Source organism: Saccostrea cucullata, unplaced genomic scaffold, assembly GCF_032062105.1.
Source record: "Saccostrea cucullata isolate Sc308-1 unplaced genomic scaffold, CSIRO_AGI_Scuc_v1 ctg999, whole genome shotgun sequence".
In the NCBI taxonomy this organism is placed as follows: domain Eukaryota; kingdom Metazoa; phylum Mollusca; class Bivalvia; order Ostreida; family Ostreidae; genus Saccostrea; species Saccostrea cuccullata.
In genome coordinates, this window is record NW_026933174.1 from 260,279 (window position 1) to 287,331 (window position 27,053).

Sequence of the window (27,053 nt, forward strand, 5' to 3'; positions counted from 1 at the left end):
TCATGAGGAAAAGAAATCTGCTGAGATGATCATATCACATGCACTAGTGTAATCTAACATGTCTTTGGAAAAGTTCCTGAAGCTTCTGAGAAGAGCCTGGTCCTTCTTTGTATTTCGTTTGTAACGTTTCCCTCGGATGAGTTTATCTGCTAAGTAATGTAGCCAGAACACATTGGTCTGGGCATGAAAACCCTTCCAGTCATTTCTAAAAAAAAAAAAAAAGAAAGATTTAATAATGAAAGAAATGAAGAAATGACCATTTTTGAGGTCCCTCTTTGAAAATATTCCCATATTTTCCAGATTAGCTTGAATCAAATACATGTAGTTGAAAAACTGAAGTAAATCAAGAATTAAACAAGCTAATTCAGAGAATTTGTGCCCCCACTTAAGGAAAAAGTCGGATCCCCCTGACTGAATTCGTAGAATTATTAAATGTATACATGTATACTGAAGCAAATAAAATACATGTATGTCAATATGCATATAAAAATTTGATTAAAAAAAAAAGAAAATGGATCGTCTGGGATTTAAACCCAGGACCTCACACTTGTGAAGCGAGAGACATACCACTAGACCACAGAACTGCTTTACAATGGCGAAAATTATATGCAAAGATGAAGTCACATACATGTATTTATATATTCACGTTCGATATTGTCAAAATTTTGCACAATTCATGGTGTCTAATTTAACCTTTATTAAACAGTTCTTAAGAAATAAGGTATCATTTTTTGAGTTTTATTGAGATGTAAAACGGGTTGGTCACGTGATCAAATCCCATAAATGCCCGAAGGGCTTTATGGAAGATTTGATCAGGTGCCAACGCGTTTTAAATCCCAATAAAACTCAAAAAGTGATACCTTATTATTTATATTTACATTTGTGACTTATTCATACTTTATATTTGCCTGATTGTTACTTTTAATGTGTGAAATGCTTTAATTTTTCAAACCCAACGGCATGTATGTAATCAACTAAACGCGCGTCGACCCTTTATGACGTCACAGAGAAATTACGTCGAACGTTTATCCAAACGCACATCTATGACCTCTTGACCCCATACCTGTATTTACACAGTTATAAAAACGCTTGCCTTCAGTAGTGTTATATAAAGGAAAACATTTGCAAATGTAAATATTAAAATATAAAGTCCACCGAGAACCTGTTTTATACGTAATAACTCTCCTCATGCCCCTGTGCTAAAAATAGCGACATGTAATGCAATAAATACTAGAAAAATACTAAAAAACCAGAAGTCTCTGTCGAGACTGAAGCTCTACTGGTTTGTACTTATAGCAAAGGAAGAGAAAAGTTCTTAAGCAGTTGGAAATTGAAACTTTTCAACAGCGATAAATAGAATAATGATCCTTGATTAAGTCTCTTTATGTTCTTAGTGCAGTCTACTTGCATGCCACATTTATATTATAATCAGACTAAAATTGTATTTGGAGTAGCATTTTGAAAGAATTTCACAGAAATTTCTATTTTTAGTAACCACGGCAACACCGTTCATCGAAATCAAAAACCGATACACAGAATTATGTATCTTAGTGTAGTCTACTTGTGTGCCAAGTTATACTGAAATCAGACTAAAACTGTAGGAGGAGTAGCATTTTGAAATAATTTCACAGAAATTTCTATTTTTAGTAACCACGGCACCACCGTTCATCGAAATCAAAAACTGATACACAGAATTGTGTATCTTAGTGTAGTTTACTTGTGTGCCAAGTTATATTGAAATCAGACTAAAACTTTAGAAGGAGTAGCATTTTGAAAGAATTTCACAGAAATTTCTATTTTTAGTAACCATGGCAACACCGTTCATCGAAATCAAAAACCGATAGACAGAATTGTGTATCTTAGTGTAGTCTACTTGTGTGCCAAGTTATATTGAAATCAGACAAATCTGTTGGAGGAATAGCATTTTGAAAGAATTTCACAGAAATTTCTATTTTTAGTAACCACGGCAACACCGTTCTTCGAAATCAAAAACTGATACACAGAATTATGTATCTTAGTGTAGTCTACTTGTGTGCCAAGTTATATTGAAATCAGACTAAAACTGTAGGAGGAGTAGCATTTTGAAAGAATTTCACAGAAATTTCTATTTTTAGTACCCACGGCAACACCGTTCATCGAAATCAAAAACCGATAGACAGAATTGTGTATCTTAGTGTAGTCTACTTGTGTGCCAAGTTATATTGAAATCAAACTAAATCTGTAGGAGGAATAGCATTTTGAAAGAATTTCACAGAAATTTCTATTTTTAGTAACCACGGCAACACCGTTCATTGAAATCAAAAACCGATACACAGAATTCTAAAGTTAAACGAGACTTACCTGGAAGGTGAAGTTTGACTGGAATTTCTTCGACCAATTGGGGGTGCAGAGGGATCAAATGAGATGATAAGCTTACCACGTGATTCATACTTTTAGAGTTATATTTGGATTTATCAATTTATACTTTACGGGTGGGTGTATACTGCAAGTATACGGGAGGGCATTTGATCCCTCTGCACCCCCAATTGGTCGAAGAAATTCCAGTCAAACTTCACCTTCCAGGTAAGTCTCGTTTAACTTTAGAATTTCTTCTCCCAATGGGGTGCCTCAGTCTCAAATGAGACTTTAGAGTTGATAAATCCAAATTTTAAAGTTTTCTATAAGTATTAATATAAAGTTAAACTTGCATCCGCTTTAAAGCCTTCTTTAGCTGTGTCTCACGTATAAATAATCGTAATCCATTATGTCTATGATTTAGTTATTAAAGAAATATTTTCTTGCTTTTTAGTAGTAATCAATATAAAGCAGAAGTCAAATTTGTTTCAAATCTATTAAAATGAAATAAACACTGGCATACATGACATATATATGTGACAATCAAACTTGATCATATTTGGAAAGCATTCTTTGACTAAAATTGTCATCCACAATGATAGGTTTGTTATAATATTTTCTAAAAACACAGTCACTTTTCCATCCAACAGTCTTCAAGATGGTAGACATTGGAAGTTTGCGCGCAAGCGCTGCGCTGCTGGACGCCGCCCTAGTACTATGGGGTTTGAATATGTTAATGTCAATTCCAGCCGCACACATAACGGATTTCATCCATCTGCCAACAGTGTCCCTGGACACCCCGCGATGGGGTTTCTGCGTTGTAATGAATAAGTTTGTAACATCATTTCTCAGGTTACTCGTTCTTAGAAGATAGTGTTTCATAACACGAACAACACATAAACTTTCATCATGAGGATAGCTTGAAAAATTTAGTTCGCCCATATGTGACTTAGGATTTGATGTTTTCAACAGATCACCTATAACAATTTTCAATAATTTGTCTTCGACATGTACATTTCTTATATCTATTAAATGCAACGTTTGACCCCTTTGTCCTGACAATAACGCAAGTAACATTAATAACTTGTGAGATACATGTAACAAGGTCAAATCCATTAAAGGTTCTAGAGATTTCAAATAATCCAACACAATATCTACATTCCATGTAACACTATATTTAGGTAAAGCAGGTTTCATTATAAAAACACCTCTCAAAAATCTACAAACTAAATGATGTGAGCCAATATTTACAGAGTTTGTTAATTGTAAAAACGAAGATAATGCACTTCTGGCGGTATTCAATCCGCTGTAACCTAAACCTGCATTATACAATTTTGTCAAAAACGCCAAAACATTATTTACATTTGCGTCAAAAATATCAATTTTTCTTTGCTGACAAAATAACATCCATTTTTGGTGATATGTCCAATATTGTTTCTTTGTGGATTCCCTCCACGAGGAGAGGAGTACGTCGATAGTGTCCTCCGATAAGCCTCGGTTCTGGAGCGATTTCCGGACACACGAAAAACACCCAGTCTCATCTTGGGTATCGGATGTACTTTGTCTGGATTGTTCGGTAGCCTCAGAAGTTGCTGATTGTTCGGTAATAAATAGCTGTTCGCTGCTATCAGCTGTAGTAACTTGGGAAACCAGGGTTGCGTCGGCCATATCGGGGCTACAATGACTGCTTCCACACTCTCTATCAATATTTTCTGCAGTACCCTGCTGAGAATACAGAAAGGACAGAAAATATAACATTTTAATTCACTCCATGAAATTGTAAAAGCATCTATCGCTATTGCATGTCTATCAGGGGCATATGACACATATGGAGAAATTTGTCTATTGTATCGGGATGCAAATAAATCTATGTCACAATTCCCGTATAGTCTTGTAATCTCGTCAAAAATCTCTGGATCAAGCATCCATTCCATATCAGGATTAAAGTTTCGTGAAAGGTAATCAGCTTCTACATTTTCTACACCTGCTATATGACATGCCGTTACCCAAATGTTTCTTTTTATACAAAATTCCCAAAATTGTTTTGTTAATTCATTTAGGGTTTCAATTTTTCCTCCCATTTTATTAATATATGTAACAGCGACAGTGTTATCTAAATACAGTTTTACATGACAGTCTTTCAAGTATTTGCACATGCGTGTCAAAGCGAGATAAGCTGCTTTCAGTTCCAGGAAATTTATATGAGCTTCCTTATCGTGGTCATCCCATAATCCCTGAATGCACTCCCCGCTGTTTTCATTGATAGCGCCCCAGCCATTCCCCGAGCTGTCAGTTTTTATCGTAACGAGGGGGTTATCATGCATTATTTTTCGAGGATAATTATTCACATTATTAATCCACCATTGTAGGTTAATTAGGGCATCTGGCGAGAGTGAAATACGAGCTTCATAGTTTCCAACGTTTTGTTTTAGAAGTCTATCTTTCTCTATTTCTAATGACTTGTAATACAGAGGTGCGAATTGGACTCCTTGCTCACTTGCCACGAGTTTTCCTATCAGTTGCGCTAATTGCCGAATTGTTAGACTTTGCGAGGCAATGATTTTGTTACAAGTGTCTTGTATAGATTTTGCCTTATCGTCCGTTAAAGAAACTGTCATTGTTTTCGAATTGATGATAAATCCCAAAAACTCGATTTTCTGTGTAGGAATAAAGACTGACTTTTCTATATTCACTGTTAAACCGAGGTTGTCTAGCAATGTAGCAGTGGTTTTAACGTTTTTTACACATTCAGTCTTAGAATCACTGATAAGTAATGTGTCATCTATGTATGCAACATTTGAAAAACCTTGTTTCCGTAGAGTTGAAAATGCGGGTTTCATTAATTTGGTAAATATTCTGGGCGCTGACGCTAATCCCATTGCCAAACATGTATACTGATATTTTTGTCCGTTCCACAAAAATCGTAAATATTTTCTGTCATTAGCATTGATCTTACAGGAATAATACGCATCTTGTAGATCTATTGAGGCCATGAAACAATCTTTGGTCACTAAATTTATTGCGGCTTTTAAAGTCTCCATTTTGAAATGATGATATTCTACACAATTATTCAGATTTTTAAGATTGAGAATTACTCGATATTTCCCATTTTTCTTTGGTCTAATAAAGATATTTGATAAGAACTCATTTTCCTCCGAATCTATCACTTCTTCGATAATTTTCTTATGCAATAATTGTTTGATTTCTTGATCTACCAAAATCATTTCTTCATTGTTAAATTGAATTGGTTTTGGTGAACACATTTGATAGGGAAATTCATCAAATTCTATGGAATACCCTCGAACAGTTGAAAGTACTGTTGCATCAGAAGTTATTTCTGCCCAAGCTTCAATACAGTGGGATATTTTCCCTGCTTGGAAATTATCATTTGTGTTCATGAAATTCATATCAAGTTTACTCACTTCTTTTGTAGTTTTTATTTCCGCTGTTTGTATTGAGTGCTCGGGGCCTTCTTCCGGAAATGAGGAGTGGATCTGTGGCCTAAAAAATGGGACTGTTTTCCCGATCCTCCGTACTGAGTGTAATTTGACTTGTATCCATGGCCAAAAGGTTTCCTGTTATAAGGTTTTCTATCCTTAGGAAACGTTCCGGATATCTTCGATCCTACTTTATTGCCTTTAACAATATCTTCAACAACTTTCCCGAGGTCGTCTCCAAACAAGTTGTCAGTCACCGGATGATCATTGGAGCACAAAGCCTTAAACTCCTCGTTTTTGTCCGGCTGAACGATCAGCTCTCTGCGCCGATATGAAAGGTCGCAATATACAAAAGTCATTAATTTGAGGCTGTCCATCGCTAGTTTCGTAACCTCGCCAATCGGAGCTGTTTCGCCCCCCTTCTTTTTTGACTTAAGAAGTATATCCAGCTGTTGGAGTTGTGGCACAATAGCTTTGCATACCAGTGCTTGGGTTTTTTGAAGTCGGACATCCTGTGTTCTGACTTTCCTGTTAAGATGTGCCCAGATTTCGCTGTTCACTTTCGGTGTTATCAGATTTGCGACATTTTTCGGTCTGCTATACTTTTCACCGATCTCCTTAATTTTGTCATTGTTTAATTTTGTCCGCATGCCTTCATTTGCGACTTTCGCCAATTTCTCATAAATTGGTTCGCTGCATTTGTCATCAGAACCAAAACATTCTGCTAGCTCTTCTAAGAGATCGTCTGGATCGCTTTCTTTTTCTTCTGTCACTTCAGACAGGAGTTCCTCAAATTCGTCTTTGGTATTGTCTGCCTCCGACTCGGACTTGCTACAGTCAGGTGCCTGCTTTTTACTTGTTGATGCAGACTGGGGATTATCCAGCGCCTTGCGCTTCTCCCCCTTATTTGTTTGTTCGCCATTCATGCGTTCTTGCATCTTTTGTACAGTTTGTGTAAGACACAACATTGATTTTTGATTTTCTAATAATTGTTTTTGCATTGTGGCAACTAGTGATTCCACAGCTGTCTCAGGTGCGTCACCTTTGAGATCTTTAGCATTACGATCATTGCCATTGACGGCCATTGTTTCTGAGTCTGTGCTCATGTCTTTGGGCGCGTCGCCACTAGACAATTTATATATATAATGTTCAATTAAGAAAGTTCCAAAGATAGTTAATCCTTGTAATCACGAAAAGAATCCAATTAAAAGTTCACACATATTATCTAAACAAAACTATAACACTAAACTAGAACACAAATAAAACTAAAAAATCCAAGAGCGTAAAAATTTTGCTGCCGTACGAATCACGTTTGCTTTATCTATGAATCACGTGGTAAGCTTATCATCTCATTTGAGACTGAGGCACCCCATTGGGAGAAGAAATTATGTATCTTAGTGTAGTCTACTTGTGTGCCAAGTTATATTGAAATCAGACTAAAACTGTAGGAGGAGTAGCATTTTGAAAGAATTTCACAGAAATTTCTATTTTTAGTAACCACGGCAACACCGTTCATCGAAATCAAAAACCGATAAACAGAATTGTGTATCTTAGTGTAGTCTACTTGTGTGCCAAGTTATATTGAAATCAGACTAAATCTGTAGGAGGAATAGCATTTTGAAAGAATTTCACAGAAATTTCTATTTTTAGTAACCACGGCAACACCGTTCTTCGAAATCAAAAACCGATACACAGAATTATGTATCTTAGTGTAGTCTACTTGTGTGCCAAGTTATATTGAAATCAGACTAAAACTGTAGGAGGAGTAGCATTTTGAAAGAATTTCACAGAAATTTCTATTTTTAGTAACCACGGCAACACCGTTCATCGAAATCAAAAACCGATACACAGAATTATGTATCTTAGTGTAGTCTACTTGTGTGCCAAGTTATATTGAAATCAGATCAAAACTGTAGGAGGAGTAGCATTTTGAAAAATTGTTTACAGACAGACAGACGGACAGACAGACAGACAGACAGACGGACGGACGACGAACGCATTACTATCGCATAAGCTCTTCTGGTCTCTGACCAGTAGAGCTAATAATGTATGATTTTACCGGTATATCGGTATATTGCGATTTTTTGTTTTGTGATACGTATCGTGATATGGAGAACTAAATACCGGTCTTTAGGTACATATTACAAAGTCCAGAAATTATTCTTTTATTTGTTCAATCTTTCAAATTACAATGATGGAAAGTGTAAAAAATGTTGTAAAAGGTGAAAGAACAGCATCTTACCATTCAAACATGACTAATTTTATGTATATAAAGATTTTTAAAAAGTGAAACTTTGTTTTTCTAGCAAATTTTTATGAAAAATTATGACAATTCATTAAAAAACATTGTAAAATTTGATTGTAAAGGTATCATGATATTATTGTGATATTTTGGAAAAAAATCCTGATATATCGCAATATGAATTCCCTGTCGATACCTATCCCTAATAAATACTAAAATCAAAGTACTGAAAGTACTCATGGGAGTTGAACATTGTTATCTGAAAGATCTCACAGGAAGTATAGGAACATCTTCATGCATTCAGATTCAATTCAGCTAGAACTGATTTGTTAGATAGAGATACAAAACGAAACATTAAAAATGATTTCTATTACATTTAAATAGCCAAGATCATGGGACTGCTCTTAAATTAGCTGCAAAATTGTAGCTCTCGGAAAAAAAATTGACAGACCGGAGAGCTACAGTGCTATCCATTAAAAAAAACTGTATATTTATTGCGCACGAACAGTTAAGTTTAGTTCTGGATATTCTTTCTAATTCTTACCTCAACAATTTGACCAAACCAAACAAACAGGTTAACCCCATCACCAAAAAAATTTTTTTCAAACTCGAAAATACTATTTTTGTTGTTAGGTTTTAAACTTCTTTCAGTACCATTTATTACTAAAACTCTTATATTTCTGAAACATTTGAATCAAAACGCCCCCTACTCTCTTTAGAATGTGTACAAGATATTTGTCCCAAGAAACAAACAAACAAACACTCTTTATATTCGATGTTACCATCACCAGACACTAGATTGTCATTTTTCTTTCTCTGATTAAAACAAGTATTTGCTATTCTCTTTTGGGTATGAATGTTTCTTTTCGGACACAATAATTAATTTTTATAGAACTCCATGCTTATCTATTTTATCAAATGTATCTATCTTTATAACTTAATCATCAAGTTTTGTTATTCCATAATTTTAAATTTCATTTCAAGTAATATCTATATAGAAGTAAGTATGTCTGAATACTTTACATATTTTTTGTTTTACGTTCGATAATTTTTCAATCATATTGAAACACTTAGCTACATGTTAGTCTACAATTTTTTACCTATACACGGCTCTCAAAACCATTGAGTAGTGAGGGATCGTTTTGTGCAAGCACATACTGGGACATGGGATTTCGGTTTATATTATCTCATCAAAAGAGTTTTCTCCAAATGCATCGCACAGGATTCGAACCTGCGACGTAAGGATCAATTAACACATTACGTTGAATCTCTAGAGCAAACTATTTTAACAACTGTGCCACGCGAGTGAGGCTTAAAGTTTGTGATTTTGATTTCATTCAAATGTAATTAAAAATCAGACATAGTTTAACAAACTACTACAAGAAAAAAAATAGTTGTAATCATGAGGAACGATCTTCCTCACATATCGATCATTGGGATTATCATACCATTGTGTCTGTGCATACGCATGTATTCATTAATCTTAACTGTTTTAATTATATAATAAAATCAAATGATACATTGTATAAGGTGATACTGCAATACAAGTACACACACATTTTTCAAGTTCAGATTTGGTGTTGTACATGTGACCAACTGAATGCTGATAAAATCATGAAATTAAGGATGCAAAATTAATGTCATTTGAAATTGTGTGATCGAATATCAACAAACTTTAATGCTATTATTTTTCCCTTTACCAACGTAAAAAAAATGAGTTGCATGTATCTGGTCTGACAAAAATTTTCCAGTCTAACAGATCATTTTACTTGTCAGAGCAAATAAATATTTTCCGCAGTGTTTTTTTTAAAAAAGAAACGTTGTTCTGTCTCTTTATTGCTGAAACAAATTGAAAGAAGTTTGGTTAAACCTTGGCGTTCCTTTCCTTACATCTTTGTTTACATCTCTATATTTAGACAATCGCGTCATTGTCAAACCAGTTAGACCAGTTGTTGCTCCTTGGATGACCTCGCACTTTTTGTAATGGAGCGTAGTGGAGTCAGCCGAGGATTGCCGAATGATAAATGTCGGAAAACTGGGACTTTTTTTTCATACAGAAATCAAAAGTTATGTGTCATTTCTCAAAAAAGATGACAAAATATGCTATTCAAATTAAGTTTAATAAAATTCTATTTCATTTACTTTCAAATCATTTATGAAAATTAGATTAATTCAGAAAAATGAGATGGACTATTTTTATTGCGGAAGTTTCTTCGAGTTTATATAGACTGATACGAGTTTGTATTGAATACCGGTATCACAGGGGAGTAAATTGGGCGACACAGAAACACCACGACGACCGCTATATAATTCATTGTAAAATTACTGCGCTAGAAACCGCGTGACAGCCTAGGGAGTCTGAACATAGTTCAACTCCCAAAAAACAAACGGGGCAAGACACTTTGAGAGGAGTGAGAGAGGTCCACGGGAGTTTTGGTATAAAATTACATTCTAAAAACTCAAAATCTTCTTGAAATATCGCCAGGAAACGATAGTGTTACACAAAGACAGAATGTTTAAATTTAAGACCTTGAACTTTGACCTCAAAATCAATAAGGGTCTTCCTTAGGCCACAGGGAGTTGTTATTTAAAATTTCATTGCAAAAACTCTAAGGGTTCTCAAGATATCACATGGAAACAAAAGTGTTATAACAGACAGAATTTGCGAATTTATAACCTTGACCTTTTGACCTCAAAATCAATAGGGTTCTTCTTTAGTCCCTATGGAATTCCTATGCAAAATTTCATTGCGAAAGCTCAAAGGGTTCTCGAGATATCGTGTGGAAACGAAAGCGTTACAGACAGACAGAAAGACAGACAGACGGATGGACGGACGGACGGACCAAAATTAATATCCCCCACTTTTCAAGCGGGGAACAATTAAAACATTGTATAAGTAGGGAAAAATAAATTGAAAAAATCTGACACCCAGACTCAAACCCTAAGAACTTGATTTTCTTTAACTTCAGACTATATCACTTACTTGTTAAGCTCTCTCATTTTCCTGTAAATATCAAATTGATAATCTCCTGTGCCTTCAAATAAGCTCTCATCTGTTGAGAGATCGGTGAAGATTGTGCACCCATCTAAATATAAATAAAAAAAATCCATGTACAAATAAAATGGGTACAAGATGAATGTTTGTTTGGTTTGCAAAAACAGTTTTTCCTTCTACTCTTTTTTCAATTCTTAAAAATTAAATATTTATAACCTTTCAATGCATTTAAGCCTCCTTATTTTTAAAAGCACATCTCATTTTAACCATATGTTTTAATCTGAAAGACCCATAACAACAAAGACACATAGAGATAGAATTTTTATGCAAAATTATTTCCTTTACACCACATCACATAGACATACATAAAACTAGACAGACAGACAAACACACAAGGATAAAACAGTATACTCCCTCTCTTTCGGAACAGGGGTATAATGAATGAAAACCACTGAATACAAGAAGCAGAGAAAGGGGTGCTTAAATATGAATACCTCTAAGTCTTAATACATTTACAGAAACTTGACATCTGTAAAATCCTCTCACCTTTACAGACCTGTTTACCCATATCGTTGTCTCTCAGTATTTTTGACTAGATTTGTCCGTGAGATTTAGCATTTGTCAGTAAGATTTCATTTTCCATCGACTTTACATATATTGATGAAGAACAAAATTTCTGATTACTAAAACATGGTTTAATAACATGGTCTTGGTCACTTTATACCACAACGTTTTGGCAAACCGACATAACTTCAGTGTTTGAAATCCTTCTTAGCGATAAAAAAAGCATGAAACCGAGACAGATCATAACGAAAACTAACTACACAATTCCAAACAAAGGTATTTTTGATTTTTGTATTTTCATTTTAGCAAAACAGGAGACATATTTTGGACTAAAAATCCATACAAAATACGGCAAAATCTTAAGAGTAAACAGACCTGCCTTTATCTAACCTAGACAAGGTAAAATCTATATCCCCTCACCTTTATCCAGCCTAGACAAGGTAAAATCTATGATGCTGACATGGACGCCGTGGGATTCCACTTGGAATGTCTGTCCCAGCACAACATACTCATGAACTTTGACCCCTGTCTTCTTGACCAATACATTTCCCCAGTGAAGATCTCTGTGTTCGAACTGAAGAGCTTCCTCGGCAACTGCCAGGGAAAATGTCACCTGTTCAAACACACTCTTGGCCTCAAAGATATTGTTGAACTAAAGAAGAAAATCATATAATCCATGACATCACACACATTCTATACAAATACTGTATACACAACTATTTTCGCCCCATGATTTTTTTCCCTTGCTCTTTTGCACTTGTGAACAATTCTGCCCCATTTTAAATTTGCCCAGTCAAATTTCTGTTTAAGAATTTATGTTATGTTCTCTGAATTTGCCCCAACTTAGAACAGAGCAAAAAGGGCAAAATAAAACTGGGATGAAAATTACGTGTATTCGGTATCAAAAGTCTATATGCAGGGGTTTAAAAGTTTCATTTAGTTTTATTAAAAAAGTTTTAAAAATAATTCTATGTACCTGAGCAGCCTCTAGGTCCTTCCCTCCATCAGCAAACTCAAACATAATAAATAACTGATCCTCCTTAAACATATCTGTAAATAAGAAACATACATCCATAACAACATTTTGAAAGTACAGTGGACCTTCAGATATAATAGGGACCCCATATATCCGGATGCTTCAGTACCCGGATGATTTTTCGTCAGGACAGAATTTTTAAATGTTATTTTGTCCTGTTTAACTGGTGATTCAGGTATCCAGACGCTTCACATATCCGGACAAATTGACTAGGAACCAAAGCGTCCGGTTAAATGAGGCTCCACTGAAATTTAATATCCCTAAGAGTATGTGTTATAATACCTCATGAGCAGAGCCAGTGTAATTTTTCTATCACTATCCACGTTGAGAAAACCTGCACCAACTTCACTGCTTTTGCATTCATCAGTGGCAAATTTTTCTCAAAAAATAATTGTCTACATAGCCAAGCTCAATTTACATATTTCTCGGGTAGTTTTTAGCTTTGTACTATGTTAAAACTAAGCAAGTATTTGTCTTACTTATCATGCAATATTAAGGTCTACACAATATTTTTCTTAATTAGTATTAATTGCCCTGTTGGATAAATTCAGACCAAACAAGATTTTGAAAAAAATATTCGGACAGAATATTGGTCTAGAAGTTAAGCTGCAATATCAGTGTAATTATTAAGTTACGAATTCTTTGAACTAAAAGGTATTAGAACTTTAAGCTCTCTGCCGGTTTCTGCCTTAAAGAAGTCCCTGACTTACAATGCACATTTGATGTACATGTGTATCATACTTGAAAACAGAGCAAACACCAGAATGCTACGTAAGTCTCTATATCAAATTAAATTAAACATTTTAATGCCATGAACTGACAGGCAAAAAGAAAAAAATTAGCAGATACATGTATGTGATCAACTTTGTTATTATTTTCCTTTGATTAATCTTCACATTAACAACTTTTTATTCTATTGAAAAAACATAAAAATTGCAATGCTGCTACCTCAGAACAGAGGCTCGAGAACCATACTGTAAACCAAAATTTATTCATATGCGAGAAATATCCGCAAGTTCCGCAACCTACTCTAACTCGTGAATATAAATTGCCGTGAACCATTCATTTTCCTAAAGTATTTGTAGAGAACATTTCCCCAGTCGCGAAAATTAATTGTCGAGGATTGATTTCATTTTTGAAGAATTGTGAATAAAAGATGACGTGAATAAAAGTTGGTTTACAGTAATTTCAATTTTATTTAGCCTGATTATTTTACCTGGATTATCATTTTCTGAACCCTTCTCTTCATGAAATGTATTCCATTCACTTAAAAGCTTAGATGGATATCTTCCTTTTATACATGAAACCCTGAAAAAGGAGTTGTAAAACTCATTTTTCTACTTAAAGAGCTATTTTTATTTATAAGCAGAGAAATGGAAAAGTTGTATTGTCCTTACATTGTCCTTTATAACGTTGATTTACTTAATTTTTTTTCAGAAACATAGACTGAACAAACTTGTTCATTAACAATGATCGATTTGTAAATTTGTGTTCATTTTGGAAAAAAACCAAACGTTACCTAATATACAACAAAGCTTCAAAGACATATACATGTAATATAATAAGTAAAACATGCAAATTACCTTTGGACTTCACAAAAGTTCTGTGTGTAGCAAATATCATTCTCTCTGAGCAAACTCAATTCTCTGAAAAAACAAGAAGCCCATGGGCCTTATAGGTCACCTGAGCATTATGCAACAACTTTCCAGGGATTTAATTTGATTCATGTTTTAAGCCAGATGCTATGGCGTTCACATTTTGAAAGAGGCACCATTGACCATCATAACAATCACTTAGCAGTTGCTTAGTTTGTTTACTTAATACCCACAGGCAGGGTGGGGGAACGAAAAATGCATTTCAAGTAATCAGTAATATTCAGCAATAATCAGTAATGCCCCTATCACACATGAACCCCTGACCCTTAGGCCTAGATCCACACATTGCACAATTTTTGAAATGGCACCCTTGCTTTTCAAAAAATATTTGATTAATACCAAGGAGCAGATCTTACACATTTCATTCAGTTTCAGTATATAAGTACACCCCCTATGGTACCCCTGACCCTGGGGCCTTGAAATTCACAATTCTGGAAGATTAGGGTCCTTGCTCATCATAACTACATAGGTAGTTCATCTGCTTAATACCCAAGAGCAGAGAAGAAAATTTTCAAAGATTTAATGTATTTTCACTATATAATCAATAGAGCCCCACCCTATCACTAGAACCCCTGACCCTAGGGCCATAAAATCAAAATTTTGGAAGAGGTATTCTTGCTCATCATAACCATGTACTTAGTTTATTTAATTCCTAGGAGCAGAAAAGAAATTTTTCAAAGAATTCACGTCTTTTTATTATATAATCAAAAGAGCCCCGCCCTAACACCAGAACACTGAACCTGGGGCTATCAAATTCACAATTTTGGTAGAGGCACTCTTGCACATCATAACTATGTACTTAGTTAGTTTATTTAATACCCAGGAGCAGAGAAGAAGATTTTCAAAGAATTCATGTATTTTCACAATATAATCATTAGAGCCCCGCCCTAACACCAGAACCCCTGACCCTGGGGCAATAAAATTCATAATTTTGGTAGAGGCACTTTTGCTCATCTTAACTATGCACTTAGTTAGTTTATTTAACACTAAGGAGCAGAGAAGAAGATTTTCAAAGAATTCATGTAATTTGACTATATAATCTCTAGAGCCCCGCCCTAACACCAGAACCCCTGACCCTGGGGCCATAAAATTCATAATTTTGGTAGAAGTATTCTTGCTCATCATAACTATGCACTTAGTTAGTTTATTTAATACCCAGGAGCAGAGAAAAAGATTTTCAAAGAAATAATGCATTTTCACTATATATACTTATTTAGCCCCGCCCTAGCACTAGAACCCCTGACCCTGGGGCCATGAATTTCACAAATTTGGTAGAGGACTCAATGCTGATTACAATCATGCAAACTGTTTGACTGCTTGATGTCCAGGAGTAAAGAAGAAGATTTTTAAAGATTGCATTCATTTTAGTGGTTTTTGCCCCACCCCTCAGGCCCCAGGGGGGCAGGGACCATGAAATTCACAATTTTTGTTCCCCTTCACACATAGATGCTTTGTGCCAAATTTGGTTGAAATTGGTTCAGTGGTTGCAGAGAAGAAGCTGAAAATGTTCAAATGTTAACGGACAACGCACGACGCACACCGCACGACGACGGACGAAAACAGATAGCAATAGGTCACCTGAGTTTACTCAGGTGACCTAAAAAAATAAATAGTCAAACATTTTAAAATACAAGTATAACCAAATGATAATATGTATACCAGTATATACATCATGACACATCATTTCTGCAAATTTTATCGCAAATCTTGCTTCAAAGTATACACTTGGACCGATATACTGATGCGTTGAGTGACGACACTGATGAATCTGACTGAAATACAATTGCAAAATCCAACAAAGAATCTGATTGGTGCTTTTCTATAGGCCCACCCACTTTCTCATGGAAACAGCTGTAAACAAGTGGTAGGCCTCTACCTACTAAGCGAAGTATATAGTGGACCTATGTAATATCTTATTAAATTAGTTTGAGTGTGGGTAACCTGTATAATGATCTTATAGTGAACATATGAATAATATTTGCCATTACAGTAAAAAATGCACTGCATGAAAAAAAAAACCCACAAGGATTTCGACTTTTTTTCTGATCGCATGTTTTAACAGTAGCACACACACATTTGAAACATGGTATTTTTGACAGTCATGAGAACAAAACAATTAACTTTTGAATTAATCCGATCTTTTACCACAAATGAATATATATATTTTTTCATCAGGTGCTCCGGTATATTCTTTCTACGTAAGTACGCGGTGCAACATCGAAAATGATGTGTATAGAAAATCACAATAAAATGAAAATAGGTGTGTCATCGTACGCTATAAACATGTACCATCTGTGAAAGGAAAATATCACATGCTAAAAAGTGATTTTATAGTTTGTTTGTTTGTGTTTTTATTTTGTTCAAAAAGTCACCATCGATTTTCAACAATCACAAAACCGTTGGACGCTTTCCAACTTAAATCGGCAAAGGATACTGCACGAGAGTGGGCGGGTCATAATCAACCAATTAAAACGCTTGTTTTATAGAATGCAACCCGTGATTCAAATTGTTCAATTGTCAAATCCAATAGTATCAACACTCAAGGCAACGCTATTTCGGCCGCAGTGTAATACTTACAGGCGAGATTTGCGATAAAACATTTCAAGATAATAATTGCTTGGGAATTTATAAAAAAAATAAAAATAGACAATAATTAAATATAAAAGAGTTAATACATACACAGAAATAACAATTTCTGGTAAAATCTCGGCAAATGATTTCTGTTTCTCATCGTTGACCTCAAAATCCCCCTCCACTGGAATCACCTGTACAAAACAATATCACATTTCATAACTGACCACAAACTTTTTGCCTTACTTAGATAATATTAATACATGTATTGTGTATTATAGATTCAATGATGATAATTCAATATCATATTAATCAGTACACTTTTTAAGGAACAGTTTACAGCAAATTTCTGGGGACTGCTCTCTGGGACTGCTAGGGCAGTCTTGCAGTGGTTCAAAAGCAGTCCCCAGGACTGCTTGGTTGTCAGGTTAGGTCTGGTTGGTACCATATATACATGTTTCTGTATAATTGGTTTGTTCTGAACATGCTAGGCTAACCTTTAGGGCTACAGAGTTATTTCCCCTTTTCGTCCGGAAAACCTCTCCATAAACACCTTCCCCGACCTTTTTGCACTGTTTCATCATACTAAAATAAAAATTTTCTTGTTTTAGACAAAAGAAGATATGAAACATAAAATTGGTAGATGAATAATGTGAAAAAGTATATATACGTATATTTTTTTTTTCAAGACCAGAAATACCTGTATAGATACAAAAATGCTTTTATCACAGAACAATTACTTATCACAAAATGTTTTGGAGTGAGAACGAGAAAAAAAAAATTATATTTACTCCTACTCACGTGGTACTTATGCAGGATTGAAATGTTTCTATGTCCTTCTGTTGGCACACTTCCAAAACTTTGGAGCGAGGAGAGGCTGGAGTTAGACTCTTTTTCCTCTGTGGGGTCAAGATATCCTGGAAATATAGTAAATTTGACTTAAATAAACATGCAATATCTTCAAAATATGTTAAATTTGACACGAATGTATTTTAAAAGATGAACCAGAAGTCTCTGTCGAGACTGAAGCTCTACTGGTTTGAACTTATAGCAAAGGAAGAGAAAAGTACTTAAGCAGCTGGGATTTGAAACTAAATAGAATAATGATCGTTGATAAAGTCTCTTTATGTTCTTAGTGTAGTCTACTTGTGTGCCAAGTTATAATGAAATCAAACCAAAACTGTAGGAGGAGTAGCATTTTGAAACAATTTTACAGACATTTCTATTTTTAGTAACCACGGCAACACCGTTCATCAAAATCAAAAACCGATATACAGAATTATGTATCTTAGTGTATTCTACTTGTTTGCCAAGTAATACTGAAATCAGACCAAAACTGTAGGAGGAGTAGCATTTTGAAAGAATTTCACAGAAATTTCTATTTTTAGTAACCACGGCAACACCGTTCATCGAAATCAAAAACCGATATACAGAATTATGTATCTTAGTGTATTCTACTTGTGTGCCAAGTTATAATGAAATCAGACCAAAACTGTAGGAGGAGTAGCATTTTGAAAGAATTTCACAGAAATTTCTATTTTTAGTAACCACGGCAACACCGTTCATCAAAATCAAAAACCGATACACAGAATTATGTATCTTAGTGTAGTCTACTTGTGTGCCAAGTTATACTGAAATCAGACCAAAACTGTAGGAGGAGTAGCGTTTTGAAAGAATTTCACAGAAATTTCTATTTTTAGTAACCACGGCAACACCGTTCATCGAAATCAAAAACCGATACACAGAATTATGTATCTTAGTGTAGTCTACTTGTGTGCCACGTTATATTGAAATTAGACCAAAACTGTAGGAGGAGTAGCATTTTGAAAAATTGTTTACAGACAGACGGACAGACAGACAGACAGACGGATAGACGGACGGACGCCGGACGCATTACTATCGCATAAGCTCTTCTGGTCTCTGACCAGTAGAGCTAATAACCTATCAGTTCTGAAAACTGATTTTTTTTTCACAGACTTGCCTAATTAAAACAATTGTATAATCCATATCTTTCTACCAACTTGTCCATACAATTTGATTTTTTCTACTTTCAAAAAAAAAATATTAATACAAATCAAAAACAGAAACAAATCAGTGTTCATGATGTTCAAATCAAACTAAACACACTGATTGTATTTCTGCTTAAAACTCACAAAGTGGGATCTGTTTAGCAGACTTCTGTTGATTGACACCTCAGGACCGCCCCCATCAATTGACATGTTAGGACACTTCTCATTGGTTGGAATATCAGAATCCTCTTCACTGATTGGCTGATCAGGACCTCCACTGGAAGATAGAGATGAGTGAGCAGTATAGAAGTTGTCCTCTTCAGAGCTGGCCAGCATGAACTTTGTTACGTTCCCTTCATCTTCCCCTTCTTCCTCTGGCTCCTCTTCTTCGCTGTCTTCCGTAACTTCTTCATCATTATCTTCTTCGCTTATCTTACTTAAATCTTCATCAGAATTTTCTTCAGTATCCTCTTCCGAATCATTGTCACTTTCATCGTTTTCTTCAGAATCTGAACCCTCTAAATTAGATTCCGCAGTCACACACTTTAAGGAATTTTTCTCGTCAAAACTGCTAAACAGACTATCTGAGTGGTTAAAATTAGACTGTTTGGAGGTCCGATGAGACACATGCATAGAGAGGAAACTCTGTCTTAATTTCTCCAGTTGTACCACACACGGGTTAACGGGACTTTCATTCTTGGAATTCTTCAACAAAGATTTGCTGACATTGCTGGAATCTGATATATTATTACATGATGGCACTTTTGAAACACTTTCTTGAGCATACGAGCTTTGATCTATATGAACAGAAGGTGACAATGGCACATCTTCATCCACATGGTCAATTACTGACAAATTATTGATGTCGTTTGCCGAACATGTCCGTTTGGCACATGGGGTACTAGTTTCGATTTTACTTTTACTTCGTAAAAAATGCGGGGAAAATATTCCACCATTCTTGAGTTGACTGTTATTCTGAGCGGGAGACCCTGATATCACAAGACTATAGTCATCAAACTCACTGAAGTTTGTCACAGAAGACAGGGAGTCCGACTTTGGATTGGTCCTAAGTTCTTCCGTTTTCGGAGCCCGCTTCCGTTTGCCTACATATTTGGGTTTGTTCTCCCCAGGCTCCTCCTTGTAGTTCCTGTCTTTCAGGGCTCTCCTTGGTCGACGTGACTGGAATAGGCTGTCACTTCCTGTACTGGAGCAGCTATCCTGTAGTTAGAAGATGTTTTAAATCAGACCTCTGAAAATTACTCATTACTTATTGAAAGCATCTGTTAAAAGGGATTAGTGTAAAAGATGCCAACCTACAGATCTACCATACTTAAAATGTTGTTAATATACACATAGTCTAATTCGGAATTTTTTTTTTTGATAATGGTAAATTACTTGTCATTTTTAAAATACTGAATCGTAAAAGAAAAAAAAAGAAAATCATCATCTTTGTTGGTACTGAAAACTGTGGCCAAATGCTGTACTCACCCCTTCGGATCCCAGCTTCTTCTGAAGAAGTCTCTTGTTAGTTATACGTCCACCATTCTCCTTGTTATAACCTCTCAAGGGTTTCTTTGTGCTGTAAACCAGAAAATCCAAGTTTGCTTTTTAAAATTTTCATTTAAAGAACTTAGAAGTGTCTGCCACATACCAATGCATGTGTAGAATTTAATTTAAATCAATATTAATGAAAAATATACAAATGGAATTATAAATTTTATGGACTATAACATGCTTAATTTGAGAAATTGCAATTTTTCATTCTAATTTATCTTGATGATGGGTTACAGACTTAAACATGTTAAACCAGACAACAATTAAATTGTAAATTTCATTTTTATTAAATATTTTTTTTTATCGTGTTAATTTTACACACCAGCAATTGGAACTCTTATAATGTGCACACTATACATGCAATTGACAAAATCTAAAATAATGAATTTTCAAAATAAATTTAATGTTTTTTTTTTTTACAAGTCTTAATGTAAACAGTGTAAAACAGCATGAGAACTGAGCTTGCTGAGAAGGATCTAATGTACTGACCTGGGGGCCATAACACTTAGACGAGCTCACTTTTGATCATGTTGATCTTAGTCTCACTTTTCCAATATTTATTCCTTTGGTAAAAGTTAGACTGGGGTCAAAAGTGGGTTTGTTTAAGATTTATGGCCCCTCCCCCAGGTCTGTAGTAATTAATTAAAGCACATAATCATCTGCTAACCTTCTTCTGATTGGTCCACTAAACAAACTGTCGTTTGTAGTGTCCTGGTTGGAGAAATCCAGACTGGAACCATGAGAGCTGCTACTGCTAAAAACACCAGCACCGAGATCTGCCTTTTTCTCGTCGTCAGAACTCCAAATGTCTGCCGCTATGATCCTTTGTCTGTGTCTACCATAAGTTTTTATAGTGTTTCTCGTCGCTCGACTCATTTTGCCTGAAATTTATGGGGAAAAAAAAATGAACAAAGTTTTGGTCTTGAACAAGGTCCAGGGTACAATTTACTCATTCTCGATTTGTCTTCCCTCAGTCTTTATTTTTATTATTAAATCTCAGTACTTACAGAGATTCAGAATGTGAGGCATTTTCTACAAAATAAACTGTATACTCTTTAAGTATGTGCTAAGCAACTGTTAAGATAGCATCTGCACCTGAACTATATTTAACTATGACCATGATAATGCATCCTTTTTTCACTAAGGAAGAGTTTCTTAAAGCTCTTAGTGCACTCTTTTGTAAAAAAGTTGCAAAATGTACAAATCTAGCAGGATTTCTGGGACAAACGTAACATAAACTTATAAATAATAGAGAGGTTTAGCAAGCTCACTTGTACGTGTACATGTACGTGTAAACTACCAGAGTTTCCGAAAACTATCGGTCCTACCGGCAAAACCGATAGAAAATCGAAATGTCCGATGAAATTGGCTATAGTACCGGTCCGTGTGACCGATTGTGGTGAGGGCTTGTCCTGATTAATTTATTGCACTCTGATCTACTGCTAAGTCTTCATAAATGAAAATTATCAATGCAGCATGAACTCTTCTTCGTAAATATCCATAATCTTATCCATTTTGCAATTCTACTTGACTTATTTACTTCCAAAAACGATCGTTTTTTCCTATTCCGAATTTTCTCTATTCCTCTGTTAATGGTAAACACATGCAGTATATAGGTCATGCAGTGCAATGTTTTCACTGAGAAAACGTAAAGATAATTTAAATTTATTTTTATCTTGAATTTCTATTATAACTGCTATTTATATATGATTCAATTTTACAAGTGAGTATTTAATTTTAATTTTAAAAAGAATTCTAGTAACCATGAGACATTTTCTTTTTAATTTTTTTTTTTTCATAATTTCTTGTTTCTACTTGGGGATAGTGACTTTATTGCTGCCACAAGCCTGTGTGGTCTTTTGCCATGCTTGAATTAAGTATAGTTGCATAACACTGTTATCACAATCAGTGTTAAATTGGTGAGCCCTGATGAAAATTTATACATATTTAATGCCATTTGAAATATACACTGTATATATTTTAAAATTTATTCGGACTGATAGAATATACTTCGGACCAGTAGAACGCATTAAGTCATCAGTCCTAATGACTGATAGAAATATTTGGTTTTCGGAAACTCTGAACTACAAGTTAGAATTACACGTACACGTTAAAATTTTTTTCTTGTTTAGCAAAGTATAACCTGTACTTGTACTTGTAAGTTTTTAAATGTAAAAGTGGTTTACATTTAAAAATCATCCGCAAAAGCAAAAATTTTAATACGTATAACACCATTCTACATAAATAAATGCCTGTAATTATGAGATAAAGATTGTACAGAGTTCTTGTATTTTTAATCGGTCGAAGTCTTTTTCGAAAATCAAGATGTTGTAATTTTAACTCCCTATAAATTAATATTTTTCAATTACTGACGTTCAGTTCTTATATCAGTATTTGCATTATATATTCAGGTTTCAGAAAAACGCACACTTTTTGAAAAATAAACAGCAGTTAAAGAATTATAAGCTACAAGTTTTAACTTACGTGTACTTGGCTATGTTCACGTAATTTGCGTAAGAAGATACGTGTAGAAATTTGTCATTAGCAAAAGTGATGACGTAATGCACAGATTTCTGGTGCTACACGTACGCGTACACGTTTGGTTTGCTAAACCTCTCTAATATGGTGGATGTTGGTGAACAAATCGGAAATAATCCTAACAAAAGTCAAATTAATCATTTGATTGTTCTGGACTTTATATGCTTCAAGAGTAGAAACGATAATATTAATTTTTATTTATTGTTTATCGTATGTATCTATCATACAATGCACATGTCGTATTTTTATCAACGGGTGATGCATTACCAGGGTAAATAGGGTTCTCGCTCTCCAATCTAATTAAAACAGATGTTAGGTCTGCTGGCATACTCGCTACACTAACATCTAACAACATCCCAAAGAGGGTCACGTCAGAGGTTCAATTCTATCATTCAATCAAATCGTCGCTGCAAAATCATCGTATATTTGTTGAAGGGAATAAGTCTAGAGTTGTTTAGAATTTGACATCTGACGTGACCCTCTATGGGATGTTGTTAGATGTTACATTGTAGTGTAGCGAGAATGCGAGCGTATGTAACATTTATTTTTAATTAGACTGCTTGCTCTCTTACATGTATATATATGTCTATTAGTTTATATTTTCTTTAATCGGAATGACAAATATGTATAACTTTTAAAATTGGATTGAGATTTGTATGTTTTGTCCGCCATGCGGTCCCAGTCAGTTCCATAATGGAAATAAAACGTATTGATAAAGCATGCATGAGTTCAAATGATCTTGGCATTTCAAATTTTATAACACTGAAAATAGTTGCCTACAGGGAGCAGTGGTTAGAGCATCTGCTCTAGAGTAACAGAATAAGGAGCTGACACATTAAAATTTAAATAAAAAAGTGAAAAAAATGGGCAGGTTGGGACCACTCGCCAAAATGGGATATAATTTTATAGCGAGCGCAGCGAGCGTCGCAAAGCAACGCTCGTAACTGCGAGATCTAACGACAACGCCTGGGCGAAGAGAAAATTCAGACTACTGCACATTCATTCTTTAAAATTTTTTGCTGCAGTAATTTTGACCCACAATGCATCACTTAGCAAAGCTGCGTTCTTGCGAGAATGACGACAAATGTTCAACAAAAAGTTTACTCGCATTGATTAAATGGATACATATTGAAGATAAATAGTAAACGTAATTTTTTTCATTAACTTTCAGCACTGTTCAGTTTTTTCTTGGTATTTGTAACTTACATACGACGTCATCACTCTCTACCATCGGCTCATACATTCACCTCTGTCATTGGCTCGCGTATATCACAGTGATAAACACGAGAAATAGTGCGTTTGTTTTAATTCATTATAGTTCAATTTCTATGCTTATGTCTTAGTTTACTAAATCAATCCAGAACTATTAATTTATGTTGAAACAATCCTGCAAATATCACGTTTTATTTGTTATGTCAAAAATCTTGACGTGAGCCCATTGCAGAGGTGTCTGAGAGAGGAACGAACGACAACTCTGCATGGGAGATTGACGACGTCATGTGACGCCAGAGTCTAGATGCACCAACTGTCACGTGCGGTTTGACAAGCTCGATCTAAATTTTAAAAAACAATAGAAGAGTTTGCGCTCCCTCTAGCGGTCGCACCGTCAACATATTAGTCTAAAACTTTTTTTTTTAATTTTGGCTATCAATGTCTGAGGAAAATGTTTGAAGATATGCCATAAGGCCAGATAAAATTAATCTTTAGATTCTCATCCCCGCCCGCCCCTCTCAAAGTGTCCCGCCCCGGCATTTTTTATTTTGATTTTTGGGTGTAAATAAAGGCATTTTCAACTATTTTTATTCAGTAAGAATTTGGGTGAAGTTTAAGAGTTATCTCCCGTCTGTATTAAAAGTCGCGTGTCGCTATTTATAGCAAAGGAGCCATGTGAAGAATGGAGAAAAATCGGCAAAAAAGCAGTTTAAATATGTAAGGAAAAGCATGCGCGGATCTAGAGGGGGGTCGGAGGGGGGGTCAGGATCCCCCCCCCCTGGAATTTACAAGGTTAAGAAATGTATATACAAAAGCAAGAAAAGAAGTTACCTTGGACCCCCCTTGGAAAATGCTGACTCCTCTGGTAAACGTGAATATGTGTGAAATAGGTTTGAAAAGTGAAAGATTTTAGGCAATAGAAGTCAGAGGCAATAGAGGCAGACTTTAGAGAATGTTTAGTGCTAAGAAAATGTTAAATCTTAAAACTGTTCAGGCCTAGGTTTTTTCGGTAGGATATTTTATTAGAATATTTTATAGATTTTGTAAATATGACCTATTTTATTGTCGAACATGTCAAGTCTCAGGAACAATCCAATTTTTGAGGAAGGTGGAAATCTATAATATTTTACAGAAATCAGAGGGATTTGTAGGTAAAACTAAAGGGTATATAGGAAAAGGCCGATGAGAAGTCATGCATACAAAATTTATTGGTATCAGAACCCCACCTCATTTTGTGTTGCGTGTGCCGTTTTTGTGTACTTGATAATTTGTTAATTAACAATAAATATCTAATTATTTAAGCAAGAATTTTCTTTAAATATTTAAAAGAATACGAAAAAATAAAATCTGTTTATATTGGCATTAACATAATGAAAAAATGTGTACGAAGAGTCCATGTTTTGTTGATACTTACAATTTACCAATTATAAAAAATAAAAAATAAAACCCGCCCACTCGCCCCAATTTTTTAGCAAATTAGGATGAGAATCTAAAGATTAATTTTACCTGGCCTAATGGGCAGTTTCGAATTCGTATGTCACAACACCAAGAAATTACATAAAACTGTATTAATGCATTATTTATCTCTTTTGATAACCTTCAAACTTACAAGGAACAAGATCCAAAAATGTAAAACTTTCAAAACTGCACTAGGCCTAGCTTCGACTGTTCTGTCAACTTTTCTTTCGAAGCATGTCACTCCTTCGGCCTCCAATCTTTTTAAAGCGCACTTAAATGCATGATAATGAAAATGTCTTTAACATGCCAAATTCACATTTGTACTTCTTACAAATCATTTAAAAAGATTTCTAAAAATCTAGAAAGTAAACACGCATAATGTTTTCATTTTTGATCCTTTGAAATCGAAAATGGCGGCGCTGTTTGTTACAGGCTTGCTGATTGGTTGAAAATTATCAGGTAAAATTAGAATATGATGGCGCACTGCTTATTTCCGTAAAAGTCAGGCCCTCGTGGCCCTTTTGAGGTGTTAAAATGTTTTGCCATTTACTTAACAGTTGTGTTTCAGACGGACTTGAGATGAAAAAATGATGCCTTTATACGTAGAATATTTCATAATTAACATCACGGAAAAAAACATTATGTACAGAATTGGTTTTGTATTTAGAGATTAATTGAGTAAATTACATAAATCTGTGGGTTTATGCCTTCTAACGTCTCTTTAGACATTTTGTGTGCAAAAGTTTAGCAGAAAAAAGTTTAAGGTAAGTTTACAAAATGTTGTTAAGTCTATCAAAACATAGACAGTATTTCACAGTGTATTTTTTCATTCGTTGATGAGAGTTGTCTTTTCCTTAACTGTGATTTTGATGGTGGATCCAGGATTATTGGAGTCAAAGGCGGACCCAGGGCCGGCGCGCCGGACGGCCCCCCCCCCCCTCCGTTGATTTTTTATTTTGAAATTTGTTAGTCCTGGCCTCAAATCAAAAACACTACCTGGAAATAGTGGGATTTATTTTGTCCTTGGAATTTAAGGGGTTTTAATTCTTATAAGACTTATTGCAAAATTCTAAAAGTTATATATGGGATTTCAAGAATATTTCCGAAATTTTGGAAGGCGGTTAATTATATTATTCTCTTTACAAAAGTAGACCAACTATGGGGTAGTTTTGCCTATATTAACTTTTTCAAATTTGTATGTATGCGTGTGTGTGTGTGTGGGGGGGGGGGGGGGGTGAAGGGGGTGTTTCATATACATGTATCACGTTTAAATAAATTACGTGTAAATCAATCAATCAATAGAATAAAACAAAATATATAGAAAAGTTCGAAAATACAAATTTTGAGTTTCTTTTGCTATTGCATGGGAAGCAATTATTATACTACAAATTAAGGGTAAATTTATCGGACACCCAAAGTAGTGCGGAGGAGAAATTTTAAAACTACAG

General features: G+C 34.9%; 2 protein-coding genes across 3 annotated transcripts; both read right to left on the bottom strand.

Annotated features, from left to right (window-relative positions):
• On the bottom strand, window positions 1–25,889 carry LOC134237467 (uncharacterized). The gene is made up of 13 exons (XM_062719555.1): window positions 25,757–25,889; window positions 21,065–21,278; window positions 20,332–20,422; window positions 18,988–20,061; window positions 17,636–17,751; window positions 17,332–17,419; window positions 16,943–17,028; window positions 14,192–14,254; window positions 13,825–13,916; window positions 12,549–12,622; window positions 11,993–12,224; window positions 10,997–11,099; window positions 1–205 (listed from the first exon to the last, which is right to left on the bottom strand). The coding sequence occupies exons 2-13, from the start codon at window positions 21,271–21,273 to the stop codon at window positions 1–3; spliced, it is 2,433 nt and encodes an 810-aa protein (XP_062575539.1). The 5' UTR covers window positions 21,274–21,278; window positions 25,757–25,889.
• LOC134237466 (uncharacterized) lies at window positions 3,975–6,943 on the bottom strand. Of its 2 annotated transcripts, none has more exons than XM_062719553.1 (2): window positions 5,757–6,943; window positions 3,975–4,059 (listed from the first exon to the last, which is right to left on the bottom strand). In XM_062719553.1, the coding sequence occupies exon 1, from the start codon at window positions 6,875–6,877 to the stop codon at window positions 5,771–5,773; it is 1,107 nt and encodes a 368-aa protein (XP_062575537.1). In that variant the 5' UTR covers window positions 6,878–6,943; the 3' UTR covers window positions 3,975–4,059; window positions 5,757–5,770. The 2 variants fall into 2 exon arrangements, with proteins under 2 accessions (XP_062575537.1, XP_062575538.1); XM_062719554.1 differs by having other exon boundaries at window positions 3,996–4,056.
• Window positions 25,890–27,053: the final 1,164 nt, after the last annotated feature.